This window comes from Sapajus apella, unplaced genomic scaffold (assembly GCF_009761245.1).
Source record: "Sapajus apella isolate SASKATOON/1434 unplaced genomic scaffold, GSC_monkey_1.0 scaffold3, whole genome shotgun sequence".
Taxonomy (NCBI): Eukaryota; Metazoa; Chordata; class Mammalia; order Primates; family Cebidae; genus Sapajus; species Sapajus apella.
In genome coordinates this window covers 13,563,787-13,583,970 of record NW_022436943.1, presented here as the reverse complement: position 1 = coordinate 13,583,970, position 20,184 = coordinate 13,563,787, and the positions used below count along the sequence as shown (strand labels likewise).

At 37.4% G+C, this 20,184-nt stretch overlaps 1 protein-coding gene across 1 annotated transcript in view; it reads right to left on the bottom strand.

Annotated features, from left to right (window-relative positions):
- The window catches only part of CNGB3 (cyclic nucleotide gated channel subunit beta 3), a 165,941-nt gene extending 146,735 nt beyond the window's left edge, over positions 1-19,206 (bottom strand). The window contains exons 1-2 of the mRNA XM_032249930.1: positions 18,900-19,206; positions 15,040-15,121 (exon numbers count right to left, since the gene is read on the bottom strand). Coding sequence (XP_032105821.1) covers positions 15,040-15,121; positions 18,900-19,028 — 211 coding nt within the window. The 5' untranslated portion in view covers positions 19,029-19,206. The remainder of the gene's footprint in view (positions 1-15,039; positions 15,122-18,899) is intronic.
- Between the last annotated feature and the right edge of the window lie 978 nt (positions 19,207-20,184).

Sequence of the window (20,184 nt, the reverse complement as noted above, 5' to 3'; positions counted from 1 at the left end):
AAAAAAAAAAAAAAAAAAAAAAAAAACAGGAGTTGCAATTCTCGTCTCTGATAAAATAGACTTTTAAGCAACAAAGACCAAAAGAGACAAAGAAGGACATTATATAATGGTAAAAGAATCAATGCAACAAGAAGAGCTAACGATCCTAAATATATACACACCCAATAGAGGAGTACCCAGATTCATAAGGCAAGTTCTTAATGACTTACAAAGAGACTTAGACTCCCACACAATTATAGTGGGAGACTTTAACACCCCATTGTCAATATTAGACAGATCAACCAGACAGAAAATTAACAAGGATATCCAGGACTTGAACTCAGACCTGGACCAAGCAAACCTAATAGACACTTACAGAACTCTCCACCCCAAATCCACAGAATACACATTCTTCTCAGCACCACATCACACCTACTCTAAAATTGACCACGTAATTGGAAGCAAATCACTCCTCAGCAAATGCAAAAGAATGGAAATCATAGCAAACAGTCTCTAAGACCACAGTGCAATAGAACTCAGAATGCAGAAACTAACTCAGAACAGCACAACTTCATGGAAACTGAACAACTGGCTATTGAATGTTGACTGGATAAACAATGAAATGAAGGCAGAAATAAAGCTGTTCTTCGAAACCAATGAGAATGAAGACACAACATACCAGGATCTCTGGGACACATTTAAAGCAGTCTCTAGAGGAAAATATATAGCAATAAGTGCCCACATGAGAAGGAAGGAGAGAACGAAAATTGACACCCTATCATCAAAATTGAAAGAGCTAGAGGAGCAAGATCAGAAAAACTGAAAACATAGCAGAAGACAAGAAATAACTAAGATCAGAGCAGAACTGAAGGAGATAGAGACAAAAAACTCTTCAAAAAATCCATAAATCCTGGAGCTTGTTGTTTGAAAAGATCAATGAAATAGACAGACCACTAGCCAGATTAATAAAATGAAAAGAGATAATAACCAAATGGATGCAATAAAAACAATAAAGGGGATATCACCACAGATTCCACAGAAATTCAAACCATCAACAGAGATTATTACAAACAACTCTATGCACATAAACTAGTAAACCTGGAAGAAATGGATAAATTCCTGGACACTTGCCTCCTCCCAAGCCTAAACCAGGAAGAAGTCGAAACCCTGAATAGACCCATAACAAAGTCTGAAGTTGAGGCAGCAATTAAGAGCCTACCACCCCAAAAAAGCCCAGGTCCAGATGGATTCACAGCTCAATTCTACCAGACATACAAAGAGGAGCTGATATCATTCCTTCTGAAACTATTCCAAATAATCCAAAAAGAGGGAATCCTTCCCAATCATTTTATGAGACCAACATCATCCTGATACCAAAACCCAGCAGAGACTCAACAAGAAAAGAAAACTTCAGGCCGATATCCATGATGAACATAGCTGCAAAAATCTTTGATAAAATACTGGCAAGCCGATTGCAACAGCACATCAAAAAGCTTATCCACCATGATCAAGTAGGCTTCAACCCAGGGATGCAAGGCTGGTTCAACATACGCAAGTCTATAAATGTAATTCACCACATAAACAGAACCAAAGACAAAAACCACATGATTATCTCAATTGATGCAGAGAAGGCCTTTGCCAAAATTCAACAGCCTTTTATGCTAAAAACCCTCAATAAGTTAGGTATCGATGGAACGTATCTCAAAATAATAAAAGCTATTTACGACAAATCAACAGGAAATATCATACTGAATGGGCAAAAACTGGAAGCATTCCCTTTGAAATCTGGCACTAGACAAGGATGCCCTCTCTTACCACTTCTATTCAATATAGTACTGGAATTTCTAGCCAGAGCAATCAGGCAAGAAAAAGAAATAAAGTGTCTTCAAATAGGAAAGGAGGAAGTCAAATTCTCTCTATTTGCAGACGACATGATTGTATATCTAGAAGACCCCATCGTCTCAGCCCCAAATCTCCTGAAACTGATAAGCAAGTTCAGCAAAGTCTCAGGATACAAAATCAATGTGCAAAAATCACAAGCATTCCTATACACCAATAACACACCTAAAGAGAGCCAAATCAAGAATGAACTGCCATTCACAATTGCTACAAAGAGAATAAAATACCTAGGAATACAACTAACAAGGAACGTAAAGGACCTCTTCAAGGAGAATTACAAACCACTACTCAACGAAAAAAGAGAGGACACAAACAGATGGAGAAACATTCCATGTTCATGGTTAGGAAGAATTGATATCGTGAAAATGGCCATACTGCCCAAAGTAATTTATAGATTCAATGCTGTCCCCATCAAGCTACCAATGACCTTCTTCAAAGAACTGGAAAAAGACACCTTAAACTTCATATGGAACCAAAAGAGAGCCCGCATAGCCAAGTCAATCCTAAGCAAAAAGAACAAAGCGGGAGGCATCACACTACTGGACTTCAAACTATACTATAAGGCTACAGTAATCAAAACAGCATGATACTGGTACCAAAACAGAGATATAGACCAATGGAACAGTACAGAGGCCTCAGAGGCAACACCACATATCTACAACCATCCCATCTTTGACAAACGTGACAACAACAAGCAATGGGGAAAGGATTCCCTGTTTAATAAATGGTGTTGGGAAAACTGGCTAGCCATGCGCAGAAAGCAGAAACTGGATTCCTTCTTGACACCTTACACTAAAATTAACTCCAGATGGATTAAAGACTTAAACATAAGACCTAATGCCATAAAAACCCTAGAAGAAAATCTAGGCAAAACCATTCAGGACATAGGTGTAGGCAAGGACTTCATGACCAAAACACCAAAAGCATTGACAACAAAAGCCAAAATAGACAAATGGAACCTAATCAAACTCCACAGCTTCTGCACGGCAAAAGAAACAGTAATTAGAGTGAATTGGCAACCGACACAATGGAAAAAATTTTTGCAGTCTACCCATCCGACAAAGAGCTGATATCCAGAATTTACAAAGAACTGAAACAGATTTACAAGAAAAAAACAAACAAGCCCATTCAAAAGTGGGCAAAGGATATGAACAGACACTTTACAAAAGAAGACATACATGAGGCCAACAAACATATGAAAAAATGCTCATCATCACTGGTCATCAGAGAAATGCAAATCAAAACTACATGGAGATACCATCTCATGCCAGTTAGCATGGCAATCATTAAAAAATCTAGAGACAACAGATGCTGGAGAGGATGTGGAGAAACAGGAACACTTTTACACTGTTGGTGGGAGTGTAAATTAGTTCAATCATTGTGGAAGACAGTGTGGCGATTCCTTAAGGACCTAGAAATAGAAATTCCATTTGACCCAGCAATCCCATTGCTGGGTATATATCCAAAGGATTATAAATCGTTCTACTATAAGGACACATGTACACGAATGTTCATTGCAGCACTGTTTGCCATAGCAAAAACCTGGAACCAACCCAAATGCCCATCGATGATAGACTGGACAGGGTAAATGTGGTACATATACACCATGGAATATTATGCAGTCATCAAAAATGATGAGTTCGTGTCCTTTGTAGGGACATGGATGAATCTGGAAACCATCATTCTCAACAAACTGACACAACAGCAGAAAACCAAACACCACATGTTCTCACTCATAGGTGGATGTTGAACAATGAGAACACATGGACACAGGGAGGGGAGCACTACACACTGGGGTCTGTTGGGGGGAAATGGAGGAGGGATGGAGGGTGGTGAGTTGGGGAGAGAGAGCATGGGGAGAAATGCCAGATATAGGTGAAGGGGAGGGAGGCAGCAAATCACACTGCCATGTGTGTACTTATGCAACAATCTTGCATGTTTGTCACATGTACCCCAAAAACAAAAATGCAATAAAAAAAGAAAAAAAAATCTAGAGACAACAGATGCTAGAGAGGATGTGGAGAAATAGAAACACTTTTACACTGTTAGGAGTGTAAATTAGTTCAATCATTGTGGAAGACAGTGTGGCGATTCCTTAAGGGCCTAGAAATAGAAATTCCATTTGACCCAGCAATCCCAGTGCTGGGTATATATCCAAAGGATTATAAATCATTCTACTATAAGGATACATGCACACGAATCTTCATTGCAGCACTGTTTACAATAGCAAAGACCTGGAACCAACCCAAATGCCCATCGATGATAGACTTGACAGGGAAAATGTGGTACATATACACCATGGAATATTATGCAGCCATCAAAAATGATGAGTTTGTGTTCTTTGTAGGGACATGGATGAACCTGGAAACCATCATTCTCATCAAACTGACACAAGAGCAGAAAATCAAACACTGCATGTTCTCACTCATAGGCGGGTGTTGAACAATAAGAACACATAGACACAGGGAGGGGAGCACTACACACTGGGGTCTGTTGGGGGGAAATGGGGGAGGGACAGTGGAGGGTGGGGAGTTGGGGAGAGATAGCATAGGGAGAAATGCCAGATATAAGTGAAGGGGAGGAAGGCAGCAAATCACACTGCCATATGTGTACCTATGCAACTATCTTGCATGTTTTTCAAATGTACCCCAAAACCTAAAATGCAATTAAAAAAAAAAAGGCATGGTCTTACTCTGTCACCCAGGCTGGAGTGTGGAGTGCAGTGGCATGATCACGGCTCATTGCAGCCTTGACCTCCTGGGCTAAAGTGATCCTCCTACTTCATGGATCACTGGAACTACAGGTGTGAGCCACCACACCTGGTTAATTTTTGTATTTTTTGTAGAAATGGGATTTTGTCATGTTGCACAGGCTGGTCTTGAACTCCTGAGCTCAAGCAATCTGCCTGCCTCAGCTTCCCAAAGTGCTAGGATTATCAGTGTGAGCCACTGTGCCTGGTAGGCCATTTCTTATAAAGCCCCGTGGATATAAGATGCATCATATACCTCCTCTAACTCTCATTCAAGCTACAGCATATGTATTGCATTTTCAGTATTAACTTTTCTGCTGGGACCAATGGAATGACCAACTGTTCTGCAATAGTTCTTTTTGCCCATTCCTAATAAGAATGTTTGTTTAACGCCATAACATTTGGATTAATTTAATTCTAGGTAGATCTTAGCAACTTACCAGATCTCTAGATATTACCAAGCCTTTCTAAAATAACACTGCCTCTATTTTGACAAGCCTGGGATATTTATACATTAATTTCAGCCTAATTTGATTTGTGGATAAGCATTTAATTACCAAATAAATCCTCATTAATAGCTTATTGATGAAGATAAGAAACCAGTTATGTCCTATTCTTGGATTCAAAGCAGAACAACAACTTAAAAAAAAAAAAACCCATGAAGACTTAAAACAAAAGAATGCCTGTCAACTATAGTTCAGTGTGGGTGTCTTTTTATCCATGCAGCATGTTATTTGTTTGTGGAAACAGATGGTCAGAGTGTTTGCATCATCCTCATCATGAAAGAGAAATCTAAAATACAAGGCAAATCTTGCTCTGGCATCTGGGTAAAGTGTTGTCAACTGCACAATGTGCTTCTTCCCAGCTTCACACATGGACAGCAGGATTCTCAACTTCATAGCTGCCCAAATGAATAGTGTAAGTCTTTCTGCCAGTGGGGCTCTTTGTACAATGTATAGCAGTTGCCAGATCTCATCAGTACACTTGGTCAAATTCTACTCTGGAATGTGTGCCTGTGGCAGATAGTGAAATCTGGAATCAAAGTGTTCTGACATGGTTGCTTTTATCAAATGTGCAAAAATAAGTACTATTGAGTTTGCTCTCCACACGCCCAGCTGATTCCATCTTGAGCCTGGCAGTGTCTGACACTGGGCCTGTGGAATATACTTCCAATCTCCTTGGTCCCTTGTAGCAGCACAACATGCTGTAGCAGCACACACGAGCAGGTGTGAAACATCTGCTTCTCTCTTCAGGTGAGGAAATAAGTGATGTGGAAATCCATTAACCTTCCACATTTTATCAGTGACATTACATAAAGGCTAGAAAGGAGGGATTCAAAGAAAGAACCTAATATGGGAATAAGGTTGTAAATTAAAAAGGCACTCAATTGGCTTGTTTTGAATAAATATAAGAAAAGCACAAGACTTGACAATGCCTTAATTGGTTGAAATCTTTGGTGTGTGGGATGACATTACTTTGGTCAAATGTCTAATTCTTAGGACATCAAATACATGTGGGTTCTGTCTCAAAAATAAATCTTTTAGTAGGAGCCGCCAGTACCTGAGCAGATGTTAGATGCATTAATAAAGACACAGTCTGAGTACTTTGATTAGATGCATAAATGTTACCATTATTTTCATCTAAATGAACATTTGGAGTTAAGGAATAACAGTTTTAAGAAGCGTATGCTTAATGATGATTTTCCAGGGCCTAAGATTGTATTTTTCACTCAGCTTGTGGTTAATTTCAGAGTTGCTGGATTATCTAGTGTGCTTAGAATAATTTTAACTATAATACTTTAATCACACTTGAAATTTTATTATATCTTTGTAGATTGTCAAACAACATGGAGGAAGTTGACAGGCATTACAGCAATGCACATAAAATGGAATCTGAGTGTTTTAAAATGGCATTCATAAAAACAGAAAAATGGCATACTTTATATTAAGAGGCATACATGTAATTTCTAAAAATTCCAGAGAAGGACTCAGAATGGATGAGTGTTCTGGAAACCATCTCATATAAGAAATGCTTTGAGGAACTTAGGCTCTTTTGGTGAAGGATTTAAGATTAGCTGGTGACCTAATAGCTATTTCAAATTCATGGAAAGGCTGTTACATAGAAAAGAAAATAGATTTATTCCATTAGTCTAGAAAGCAGAAGAATGACTTATCAATGAATTAACAAAACAGACATGCAAACCCTTCAGACATTCTAGCAATTAGTCTAAACACAAAATGCATTGATTTGTGATTGCCAAAGGTCCTGTTGGCTGGTGGTACTTAGGAGCCTCCAGCCAATCTAAGCCTGTGCTAAGGGAGCCTGTGCTGAGGTAGGATAGGATCTTTGCATGAGGTCAAAGCTTAGGTGTCCTCTAGACAGCCTTAAAGTGCTCTAAAGTCCTGAAGTGTCCTTTGTATTTAGGAAGATTTTTGACTTAGGATACATCATCACAAGTAAAGAAATGTGCAAATCACCAAAGGAAAAAGAACATGGATTCATCTAAGGTAGCTTGGTTACTGTGTTAGGATGGATGAATCTGGTCCTCTCTCAGTGTCATGCTAGGTTTCAGGGACTTTTTAAAAACTGAGATCTATTCATCTAGAAAACACATTTTTTATATAGGTATTAAGGAGGGTTACCAGTGCTGGATACCTAACGGAGACCTGTAATCCCTACATAACTAATTCTCTGGGTGACTCTGGATAAGTCGCTTTTCTATAACAGTTTCCTCATCCATAAAATGAAAAATACTTTTGTCCTGGGAATTTCTGTGAGGATTAGATAAAGACTCCCTTTGAGAAAAATGCAAACACAAAGTGTTCCATGAGCCAGACTGGAGTAAATTGCTTAGAAGAAAAAGAAAATAAAAGGTACATTAACTCAGGTCTTCATAGCACTGACGTATGTGGGGCATGATGCAATGCCTTTCATTTACTTAACAGAGCCCAGGAACCAGAAAACTGTAATGTAATTTTCCATAAGTCAGCTATATTCTTTGGCAGAAAGAAGCCTAAAAGCACAGCGTTTAATTGAATTATGCAAATATATTTAAATCATGCAAACTACAACAAAAAAGGCATTTTAAAGGAAAAAAAATCCATCCTATCCACATTGGTTAGGGTCTCTTAAGATTTTAGCTTATGAAACACATAATGACAGTAATTTTATCAGTCAGAATCTGTTCTCTATTCAATATTTAAAACAGGGTATGCTTTCTATGCCAAACTTCGCTCTTTTCAGTGAGGGAGCTTTGTGCTGTGTTACATGCAGGAATGGTTACCGATCATGCACGTGCTGGGCACCTAATCTCAAGAGGGTGGCCTGTCCACTGCTGGCTGGCAACCCCAATGGTGGCCTGAAGGGGTCTGTTCAATGGGGGAAAAATGGTGTTTATCCAAGTCAGTCAGACTACTCCTTTTGGAATTTGGACTGGAAAATGAGTAAATGGAAATGAGAGCAGTCCAGAGTAGATACACAGAGAAAACAGCAGTCATGAGAAATGAAGCCCTATTCAGTGTGAGGGAAAGGGAGAAAAAGTAATCAGCTCCTAGGCTGCCTCAGTCTGAAAGCCTCCCCCAAATGGCTTTTCAGCTCCAGTTATCCACAAGTTTTCTTACAGTGAGCCCCTGCCACTCAGGGAGTCCTGATTATGTCTCTGTCCCTTGCCAAACCAGCATACGTAGGAATTTTCTTCATCATTTCAAACTAGAAAGCATGTAATATTTATCTTTTTTCTAGGCTAAATTTTCTGAAATGTCATGCCAACTATATTCATTTCTCAGTTCTTTTATTTATCATCATATCAGGTATCACTTTTTAAGGATACTTGTGATTTTTTGCCACATAAGACTATTTTTATTTGGATGATAGAAATAAATATGTTGAGTCTTTTTTTTATTTAAATTTTTATTTTAGATTCAGGGGATGCATGTGTGGGTTTGTTACATGGGTATACTGTATGATGCTGAGGTTTGGGATATGAATGATCCTGCCACACAGATAGTGAGCAGAGTACTCAACAGTTAATTTTTCTTTTTTTGTTATTATTTTATTTTTTATATCCCCTCTAAGGTGAAACAGTTAGTTTTTCAATTATTTCCCCCTCCCTCCTCCCTCTAGTAGCCTGCAGAGTCAATTGTTCCCATCTTTATGTCCATGAGTACCCAGTGTTTAGCTCCCACTTATAAGTAAGAACATGTGGTGTTTGGCTTTCTGTTTTTGCACCAATCTGCTTAGGATAATGGCCTCCATCTGCATCCGTGTTGCTGCAAATGAAATGATTTCATTCTTTTGTATGGCTGTGTGGTATTCCATGGTATATATGTGCCTCCCTTTCTTTATCTAATCCACTGTTGATGGGCACTTAGGTTGATTTCATGTCTTTGCTATTGTGAATAGCACAGCAATGAGCATACAAGAATGCATGTGTCTTATGGGTGGAACAATTTATTTTCTTTGGAATATATACCCAGTGATGGGATTGCTGGTACAGAACGGTAGTTCTGTTTTAAATTCTTTGAGAAATCTGCTTGAGTAGTTTTGATTAAAAGTTGTATATATTTTTTAGGAGGATGTCTCTATTCCCACCTTATCCTTTGGCTGATAAATAGGACTGAAAGTTACAGGGAGTGGACTATAGAACTAAAATTAGCCATATTAGTACTGCTTATGCATGCCAATTGAACTGGTTGATCTTAGAGAAGTCTTTACTGCTTTTTGTAAAGTAAATTTCAGTAGATGGCCTAGTTATTTTTCTATTCCACACAGGACACATTAAATTGTATTTGCTAATTGTTACTGCCAAGGACTGAAGAGTGATTTCTTATTTAAACACTCACTACCTTTTCTGAAAAACTGGGCTTTATTTTATATTTTTATTTATGGTTTAAGAGACAGGGTTTCTTTCAGTCAGCCACACTGTAATGCAGTAGCATGGCCATAGCTCACTGCAACCACAAACTCCTGGGCTCAAGTAATCCTCCCTCATCATTCTCCTAAGTAGTTGGAACTACAGGCACATGCTACCATGCCCAGCTGATAAATAAAAACTTGGAAGGATAGAGGTCAGGTCTCACTATGTTGTCCAGGTTGGTCTCAAGAAATTCTCCTGCCTTGTGCTCCCAAAGAGCTGGGATTATAGGCATGAGCCACCGTGCCTGGCCAGCTTTATTAATTTTTTTTAGAGCAGATTTAGCTCCAGAGCAGTTTTTAGCTTTAGACTGCTGCCCAAAATGAGAGTTGGCTGAGATGTAGGCTGGGCCAGTTTGGAAAGAGGATAGAAACCTGGGCAAGGCTGGAGGCACCTCTGTAGATCTGGAATTGTGCTAGACTTGGAACTTAGGGGCCTTGGCTGTGGAAAGCTATTTGGCAAGCACTTCCAGGGAGGCCACCCTACTTGCAGTCTGTTTACAAAACAAAGACTAGGATGGAGGTTATGAGCAAAGAGGAATGGAAAAGTAAGAGGATCACTAAAAGCATTGACAGATGCAGAATTTTGCCCAGGGATTTCATTGTTCATAAATACAGACAACATCACATATCTACCATATGGGTGGTTAGAGGTCGCAAAATGGTCTTGTAGACTGAATTTGATAAGAATTCAGTTATTTTGTTCCCAGTAATTCAAGAAAGAGAATAAATATTTAAACACTAAAGAAGTCAACATTTTAAAATTGAGATCTTTCAAATTAACATTTGTGTTTCTGGTTTCTCTTGACAAGTGTAACACCTGGCAGCATTTGACCCGCATCCACATGTGACAGTTACTGGCGGAGCTGAGTAGCCTCTGATCTTTTCAGACAGGGCATGAATGAATGCTCCTCATTTATGCTATCTGGCTTCTATCAGGGTTGGGATTTACCAACCTCCATGAGAAATGCTTTGCATATATTAACTAATTTAATTCTCACTCATAACCCAACACTGATAGCAGTATTGTCCTTATTTTATACGTGAGCAAAATGACATGCAAAGATGTTAAATGCCTCAACTGAAGAGTTAGAAAGTAGCAGAGTTATGATTTGAATTTGGGGGTGTCAAATTCTCAAATGCTCTTTTTTGGATATAGTATACTGTCTTTACTATGAATTTACATTATTGTAGGAAAACTCAATTTCATTTTTTAAATGGTTGCATTTTATATTTTAATTTGGAATTATCTTAAAACTGTATGTGTTATAGTTTTCCATTGCTGCCGTAATCAATTCCCATAAAAGTAATGGCTTAAAGCAACACAGCCCGTTGTCTTGTAGTTCCGAAAGTCAGAAGTCTAAGACATTTGAAGGGCTGTGTTCTCCTGGAAGCTTCAGGAGAGAATCCATTCCTTGTCTTTTCCAGCTTCTAGAGGTCACAGCACTCCTTGGGTCCTGGTCCCTTCCCCCACCTCCAGAGAACATCAATCCACCTCTGCTTTCATTGTCTCATCTCCTGCCTTTGACTCTCCTGCTTCAGTCTTATAAGAACCCCTGGATTCCACTGGGGCTACCTGAATAATCTGTGATAATCTTCCAATTTCAAGATCCTTAATAACATTAGCAACTTTCTTCCATGTAAACTACCAAATTCTTAGATTTTACAGATTATGGTGTAGACATCTTTGGATAGCCATTAATCAGCTTACCACACTGTACTAGCAATGGGCACTCAACTTTGACCCACTTCTACACAAATAATGTCACTTGAAAGCACCACAAGCCACTAGGTAAATTGCTTACATTTCCTCTACTGGTACGGAGAAATTTATTTAAAGAAGCATTTAATGTAATATAAATGAAGTAGATGCCTAAGAAAGATGATTATAATCAAAAGAGGACCTTAGTAAGTTATCTTTATTTGAATCCAAAATATGTTGTGTTCTTCATTTCCATGGTAGATAGAAATTAAACCATGCTCTGCAGAAGATAAGGGTTCTATAATCAGAAATCAACATCTGCAGATTTTATGACATTGCACCTGCATGTTTTGAAGTGAACACAAAAATATCAAGCACATATCAGAGGCTATCTTTAAACACTAATAATTTTGCTTTTTCAAGACAAAATATCTTAAATATAACTGTTATTCCTATTAAAGTCTTTGGAGACATGCTAAGTCTGCAGATTTAAATGAAACTACTTTTTACTTCTACTCAAATAGCTCCTCTGTTAAATGAAACTTCCACAAAACAGTTTTTATTACCAGCTATGAAAAACTTAAGCTTACAAATACACTTTGAAAAAAGTACAACAAAGATAAGAATAAGCTTGTTTTTCAGAGGTGTGATCCTTGGTTTTATGTAAAGTTGTATTTTTCTGTGCAAAGAACTGTAGATTTAAACCATTACTATTACATAGTAACTCAGAAAAACAGAATTGTAGCTTGAATTATCAGAATGTTTCTCTCTTCCTCAGCACTTCCATGTGTTAATCACATTTTGCTGCATGCATTAAAGATTGTTGCATAATCTTCAAAAGAGTCTTCACCTTTTAAACAAATTCGAAGATTGAATAATGGTCTTCAATTACAGATAAAACAAGGCAAGACCACATTTTTTACAATGTCCTCTTGGTATATGATTTTTACTATTTGTGGAAGTTTTATATATATGAATTTGGATCAGATAGAGTTTTAGGATTATTAAGTGCTTTCTTCTTTCAGTGAAACATTATCCTAGATATTTTAAATCAGATAACCTAGCAGTTGAACAGTCTAGCTTTAGTCATCAGTTATGAAGTATTATTATATTGCTTTCATTTTGAACAATGTGTTATAGAACATTTATTTCCCCACTTACTCCTCGGGTAAGTCAATGCTGATTGTCTATTTGGAAAATACTGTTTTCCTATCTTTGTGGCTGAGATAAAAATACAGAAGAAAGATAGTGGCAAAAACACCTGGTCTACGTATGAACAAGTATTCTCTACATTCTAAACTGCACAGTGAAAACACAGACATGCTTTTCAGAATAAGAAAATAAAGTCAAGAAAAGTAAAGTGAATTTTCTTCCCTTTTTAAAAAAAATTATTTGTAAGTAGATAGAAGGCTATAAAAAGTATAAATATGAATTAATTTAGGAAAAATCAATATCTTTATAATATTATCCCCCCAAATGAATACATATTTCCCTCCAGTTATTTAAGTTTATCCTACATATCTCTGTACAATTCAGTTATTTTCTTCATATAGATCCTTTCCTTTTCTCCTGAATAGAAACAGTAAGTAGGAGGGTGGGGCCATTTGTTGAGTGGTCCTTTTTTTTAAAATAAAGCTTTCTTTATTACACAACAGGTTTAATGTAGCATTCCCAAATTAAAGTAAGATAGTACTGAAATTTGGTATTATTTAAAAATTGAAAATTTCAAAAAACCTTTTATTTCAGGTTCATGAGTACATGTGCAGGTTTATTATATAGGCAAGTTTTGTGTCATGGGGGGTTGGCATACAGATTATTTCATCATCCAGGTAATAAGCATGATACCCTATTGGTAGTTTTTCTGTCCTCACCCTCCTCTCATTCTCCACCCTCAACTAGACCCTGGTGTCTGTTGTTCCCATCTTTATGTCCATGTGTACTCAATGTTTAGCTCCCACAAGTGAAAACATACAGTATTTGGTTTTCTGTTCCTGTGTTAGTTTACTTATGATAATGGTTTCAGTACTTTTACTGTGGGGATATTGCTTGACAGGAATTTGTTTATTTGAAACATTTCTTGTGATTTGTTTTTAAATTTATAATCTTGCTTGTAATTTTTGTGTATTTCTTATTTTTCTTCCTTAAAGATGGGACATTTGGGCTAGTAAAAGCTCAGTTGTGCCCCAGTTCCAATATTTGTTTTAGTACAAATAGAAAGTCATTAACAATCATCATACACAGGCTTTGTCTAATGGATGAAAAGTAAAACATTTGTGTTAGTTTTATGGCAATAATTTTATTTTTATTATCTAACAAAACATTCTGTTCTAGTGATTCACCTATCATTTTTGTATTTTTTTGGTTGGGGGTAGTGTTTCTACTGGGGAGAAGTAGGATAGAAGGTCTAAAAAGGGGGGCTGATAAAAGATCACATTAAGTTCTACAAAGTCAGGTAGAGGAATTTAGATTTTGTCATGCAGGCAATATGCAAGCACGTAAGTTTCTCGAGCAAAGGTTGAGATCAAAGTGGTGGTTAATGGACAATAATCTCCTAACAGTGTTTGGGCTGGGTAACGGGGGGAGAGATGGATAAAATAGAGTTCTAAACAAAAACAACCACTTAGCCCAGGAGTAGTGCAGACATGAGCTACTAATAAGGGCCTGAGCCAGGACGGTATTGCTGAGCCTGGAAGGAAAGGAAATGGGTGTCAGGGTCCTTATGAAAGGAGATTTGGTGACTAATTTTCTTTACAGGACATCCTAGATAAAGGAATAAAACCCAAGCGATATTTTGAGGTGGGGAGACTGAAAGAATGATAGTACCTGGGATAGAAATAAATCAGGAGAGGGGGCTGGGCACGGTGGCTCACGCCTATAATCCCAGTGCTTTGGGAGGCTGAGGCAGGTGGATCATGAGGTCAAGAGATCGAGACCATCCTGGTCAAAGTGGTAAAAACCCATCTTTACTAAAAATACAAAACAATTAGCTGGCCATGGTGGCGCGTGCCTGTAGTCCCAGCTACTCAGGAGGCTGAGGCAGGAGAATTGCTTGAACCTAGGAGGTGGAGGTTGCGGTGAACCAAGATTGTGCCATTGCCTGGGTAACAAGAGCGAAACTGCATCTCAAAAAAAAAAAAAAAAATCAGGAGAGGGAGTGTATTTGTAGGGGAAGATAAGGAATTTAATTTTAGACATGCTTTCTCTGTGATGCAGCACAATATACAGGCATGTACATCTAGTGGTGATTTGGAAAATATTGCTGACAGTCTTAAAAAAAGAAATTGACCTGATATGGACTTAGAATCAACCCTGTAGAAACAAGTGTGGTAGCCTTAGGAGTAGATTACCCTTCTAATGGAGAGAGTTTAGCAAGAGGGAGCAGAGGTGTGAGTGCTAAACCTTTAAATGTGTTCAATCCACATTCATTTTAGTGTCTTTATATTGCTTCTCAATGTCTGGAATCATGTTGTTCACAATGTGCTTACTTATCTGTGATGTGTTTCGTTTTCTTTAGACTACAAGCTCCATGTGACCCCAGACTCGGTCCATGTTGCTCACTGCAACTCCAGCCCATAGAACAGTGCCTGGCACATGGCAGCTAATGAAAACACATCTATTGAATGGACAAATGAGTTACTGAATGAGGATATATAGTTTTTGAGACTATTCAGATCTTCAAATAACCTCAGTGTGACCCTAGATAATTTACCTACTCAAGAACAAATGTTTCATTGGCCAACACATTTCAGAGAAATATGTATTTCACTTTCTAGGTTTTATTTGGAGATTGCATTCTGACCTTGTATGTTGGTGTGTGGCTCTTCAGACGTGTCTGGAGTTGACTTGGTTTTGAGAGATTTCTCTTCACTTTTGTTTTCTTCCTTTGAAGAAAAAAATAGAGATTGCATGTGATGAATTTACATAAAAATGAAGTTGAAAGTAAAATGTAACACCATTTTCCACTCAATTGTCAATCGGATCATTAAAATGGACTGTTCATGAGGCACTAAAAGTGATTCTTGCACTTAAAATGGGCGTTCTTGGCCTACTATTGAATAATCAACCTCAGCCTCCACAGCTTGTTAGTCACAGGATCCCTATGGTTTTTTACAGTACGGACTCTGTGTTTCTCACGCTCACATCCCTTCAGTTCTGCTGTTTAATTCCCATAGGCCTAGCATTGGTCTAGGTCTTTAGTGGTAGAACTTAAAACAGTGGAGAGAAGGCAATTTGGTCCCATTCACACATGGCCCTCTTTCTTCTCTCCATGATTTCATCTGCTTCTACTTCATCATTTGTCTGATCATCTAAGCTTTCCTTTGAAATGTCGTTATGTCACTACACATGGCCAGTGTATGCCTCGGGCTGTTCCTACAGGGGCAGAGTGAACCAAAATATGAGATTAGAATATAGAAAGATTGACTCCCAAGCTATGCACAGTCTAGAAGGGGAAACAAACACACAAAAATGTTAAGTGCAAAAAAATGTAGGTGACGAGACAGCGTCTGTAGAGGATAAGGATGGGGCATAAACACGAAGTGGTCAATTCTACTGGAGTAGAAGGGAAAGGAAGGAAACTATTCCAAAGAAAGTGACTCTTGATTTTATGAAGATAAGATTTTTGTTTTCCACATGGAGAAGACTTAGAAAACATTCCAGACAGATGACCCAGGTTTAGCAAAAGCCAAAGGCATGACCCCACATAGGTGGGGAGAAACTACAGTAGGAGCGGCTGGATGGGGCAAAGGGTGAGTAGATGAGGCTTGAGGCTAGGCAGAGACCAGAAGGACATTGAGAGTCTTGTGTGCCTGCTATGGAGTTTTGACATTATTTTTAAGCCCTGTATGTCATAGAAGTATTTAAAACTAAAAAATAAATTAATTGGCTGATTTCACTTAAGCCTCACAATAACCATATATGTTAGGCAAGACAGCTATTATTATTAATATTATTGTTGTTGAATATGAAATTGATTAAGTGGCTAGTTTATATGAACATAGCTAGAAAGGTATAAATCCAGGACTATTTATAAACAGTGAAAAGCCTTCTGACTTCAATCAAGTCTTTTTGCATTGTTACAATGACGATGTTATTCATAAACATTTCCGTTATGGTCTTTATGTGTATACATATGTAGATTTATGTGAACAGTGTCTTATTCTGGGGCAAGAGAGAGAGTTTGGATTAAACTGATTTGCAGTTCTTGAATTATTTTTCACGGATAGGTGGGAATTACCCATGACATTTTGGTTTGTAAATGAGCTCTTTAAATGACTCCTTAAAAAGCACAATATACATTGATATATTTATTCCTAGATATTTTCTATAAGACTCTAATCATTTATTCATAGTTCAGAGGCTTATTGTTTAAATGCCATTTAAAAGATCAAATTTCATGAAAGAAAATAGGATTTTAACTTGCTGTCATTTTTAACATTTGGTATATTTGAAATTGAAGATAACCTACTTTTTCCTATACTCACATGTTCTTGGAAGAACAGATGCAAATAATTCTTCAAATATGAGTTTTAAGATATAATGTGGCAGTGACCCATGCCTGTAATCCCAACACTTTGCGAGTTCGAGGTGGGCAGAACGCCTGAGGTCAAGAGTTTGATACCAGCCTGGCCAACGTGGCAAAACCCCATGTCTACTAAAAATACAAAAAATGAGCCAAGTGTGGTGGTATGCACCTGTAATCCCAGCTTCTTGGAAAGCTGAGGCATGAGAATCGTTTGAATTTAGGAGGCAGAGGTTGCAGTGCGTCAAGATTACATCGCTGCAGTCAAGCCTGGGTGACAGAATGGGATTCTGTCTCAAAAAAAAAAAAAAAAAAAAAAAAAAGATATAATGTGATGCCAGTAGGCTTCATGATTAATACTCACCACATATTAAGGCTGTTAGAATAGCATAGGATATACCTAAGGAGTGCTCTGCCTGTGCCTAATCTAAGTACTTCTCCAGTATTCCTATTTTGAAAGGAAAGACAATTCTTTAATAAGTTACTGTTCTTTTTTTTGCCTTCTCTCTAACATCTTTTTATCCTGTAGGCAAATATCTTAAAGGGTTGACTCAACTAATATCCCTCCTGTTTTGAAGCAGTATAGCCTAGTGATTTGGCTCTCAGGTGCTGAAGTCAGATGGGACTTGGTCCCAATCCAGGATCTGCCATTTGTTACCTGTGTAAGCAGCAAATTATAATAGGACCTGTGGCTGTTGTGAGGATTAAATACAGTAGTACTAGAAAAGGGCTTAGCACCTTGCTTGGCACATGGTAATTGCTGTTAGCTACAATGTTCTCTAAGAGAATAAAATATTAGCTGTTAGCTGTTTTTATGTGCTCTTTGGGAAAATAATCACAGTAGCCAGGAGTTAACCACGAATGTAGTGACTTTCCCAGAGCAAAGTACAGCAATACTAGCTGAAGGGAAGTACCAGCTCAATATTTGTGACATTGTATGAGTTTTTAAACACATAAATAACTTTTAGTGTGTGATTATTTATTTCGGCATAAGAATTAGAAAGAAGTCAAGGGCACTCTCACAAAGCAATACTAACACAATCTGCCTCATCTCCTCTCTACTGCAAAGCAATCAACATTAATCAGAAAAGGAAGGAAGGTTTTCCATGGCCAATGTTAAATAATCTCAGTGTTGTCTATCCTCTAGGCTCATTTAAACACGAACCATTGGACCATGCTCCCCTAGTCCCTGAGGCGCACTCCTGCTTGTACTTGACATCTCTCTTCCAGCTCTTTCAGATGGGAAAATAACTATTGCTCTAAAAATCTTTTGTAGCTCTTTTAGGTAATTCTAGTGAGTAATTCATGAAAATTATTCTCTAGATAGTTGTAAGTAAATATTGCTCTTATAATGACGGCTTGGACTTAAACCTGTCACAGAAACACAAATCATGAATTATAGTAATAATGGCCACTTGCAAAGTACCTACCATGTGCTTTATATATTGTCTCTAGTTCTCACAACAAAGCAGAAATTATCATATACATTTTACAGATGATTATACTTGGAACTTGTGAAACGTTTTGTTTAAAGTAAGGTTCCCCCACTTTGGCAGTACTAAAATTTTGTAGTGTATAATCCTAAGTTGTAGAGGGCTGTGCTGTCCATGATAGGATGTTTAGCAGCATCTGCAGACTTTACCCACTAGATGACAGTAACATCCCCACCCTGGAACGTGGCAACTGAAAATGTCCCCACATTTGTCAAATGTCCCTTGAGTGGCAAAATTGCTCTCAACTGAGAGCCAGTAAGTTTCCTATTGCTCTAGATAATCTGTTGTTAAAATGTGGTTTATTAAAACCGGGATACTTGATGTTTTTTGTTGAAAATCAAGTAACTAATTTAATATTTGAGAAATGATTTCATTTTGGATGATCACAGAAGTGAAAATCAGCAAAGAGAAGTCTTACTTGGCTTTTCCAAATCTTAATATAATCTCCTAAACATTTATTATTCATTTTATAAACAAATATCTACAGAATATATAAATTAATAAAGGTAAGCCCGACAGAGTATATGTACCAGATGGTGCTGGGTGAAACTACTAAGCAATCATAGATTATAGCAGTGATTAAATGCTATTACCAGACAAGAAATGATGAAAATCAAAGCGTACTTAGGAATGTGGAGAACATACCTGTGTTGTGGTTTGCTGAGGCTGATTACTTGGCTGAGAGCCTTGTTTATTCTGATGAGAGCTTTGTTCATTCTCATTGTTCTCTCCTATAGGCTTCACCTTGTTGACTTTTGTCAGCGATTTAAACATCTTCTTTGAAGTGGTTCTGAAAACCCTCTGTATCTATGACTGTATCTTAAGGTAGAGAAATGTATTTTGTTTTCCTTTTCTTCAGTAGACAAGCCAATTAGTTGTTTAATCTGGATTTTGTTCTGGTTAATTCCTACAGGCAACTCCTTAGCTAGCCAGGGCTTTGGCTTAAAAGCAGCAAATTACTTCTGGTCGGGTGATTTGCACTCTGTTTATGAACTTTAGGGAGTTAAAATGCCCTTGTGAATAATTTAGAATAGAGGATAGCTGATTTGAATGATTCAAATGTGATCACATAACACATTGGTTCATGCATTTTCTTTCCTTCTAATTACCCACCTACCTATCTTTATCTATCTAATTTTAGGCAAAGTAATATGTGAAAATGATTACAAAAATAAAACATCCACGAGGGCTTTGGATATGAAGCAAATCATTCACTGCCCCAAAGTCCCCTTCTCTAGCCCCGCAATGTGAGGTCCCTATTTTTAAGCTTCATTTTTCAGTTCTTCTGGTGGTTGATTTCCACATGGCTAAACAAACAAACAAACAAACAAAAATCTGCTTATTCTACTTTTCCTCTGTATGTGTGTGTAAAGTTTGACCCCAAATCTGTGTGAGGCATAGGTATATGATTAAGATTTGTTAAAAATAAGTTTTTTTTCCCCCTCTACCCAGAGCCCAGACAAAGTTTGTTGATGTTCTATTCTGTTGCATGAGACTTTTAGTGTACCAAAGGTGTACGTTTTTTTAAACTGGTCTTGTTTTTGTTTTTGTTTTTAATGCGAGCACTTATCTTCTGCAGTTTCAAATTAAAACCAAAGCCTTTATGCAACAAGACACATACCCACACCCAGGACAGCCTAAGTCAACTTATCAAATACTTCTTGCCATCTGTATTTTTCCAATCTGGAAATTTCCTTGAGATACTAGTTATGTATTTTAAGATATGTTAGATATGTTTATTACAGTTAATACAGAAAAAAAAACCTTTATGTATTTAAAAAGCATTTTAATTTAGGTTTCATATTACCAAAATCATAGTTCCCTTATAGATTTTTTAAATAAATTAGAAGTTTTAATTTTAGATTCAACCATTTTATCAAAAATAAATATGCCTAATAAATAACTTCATTGAATACATGATTTGACTTAT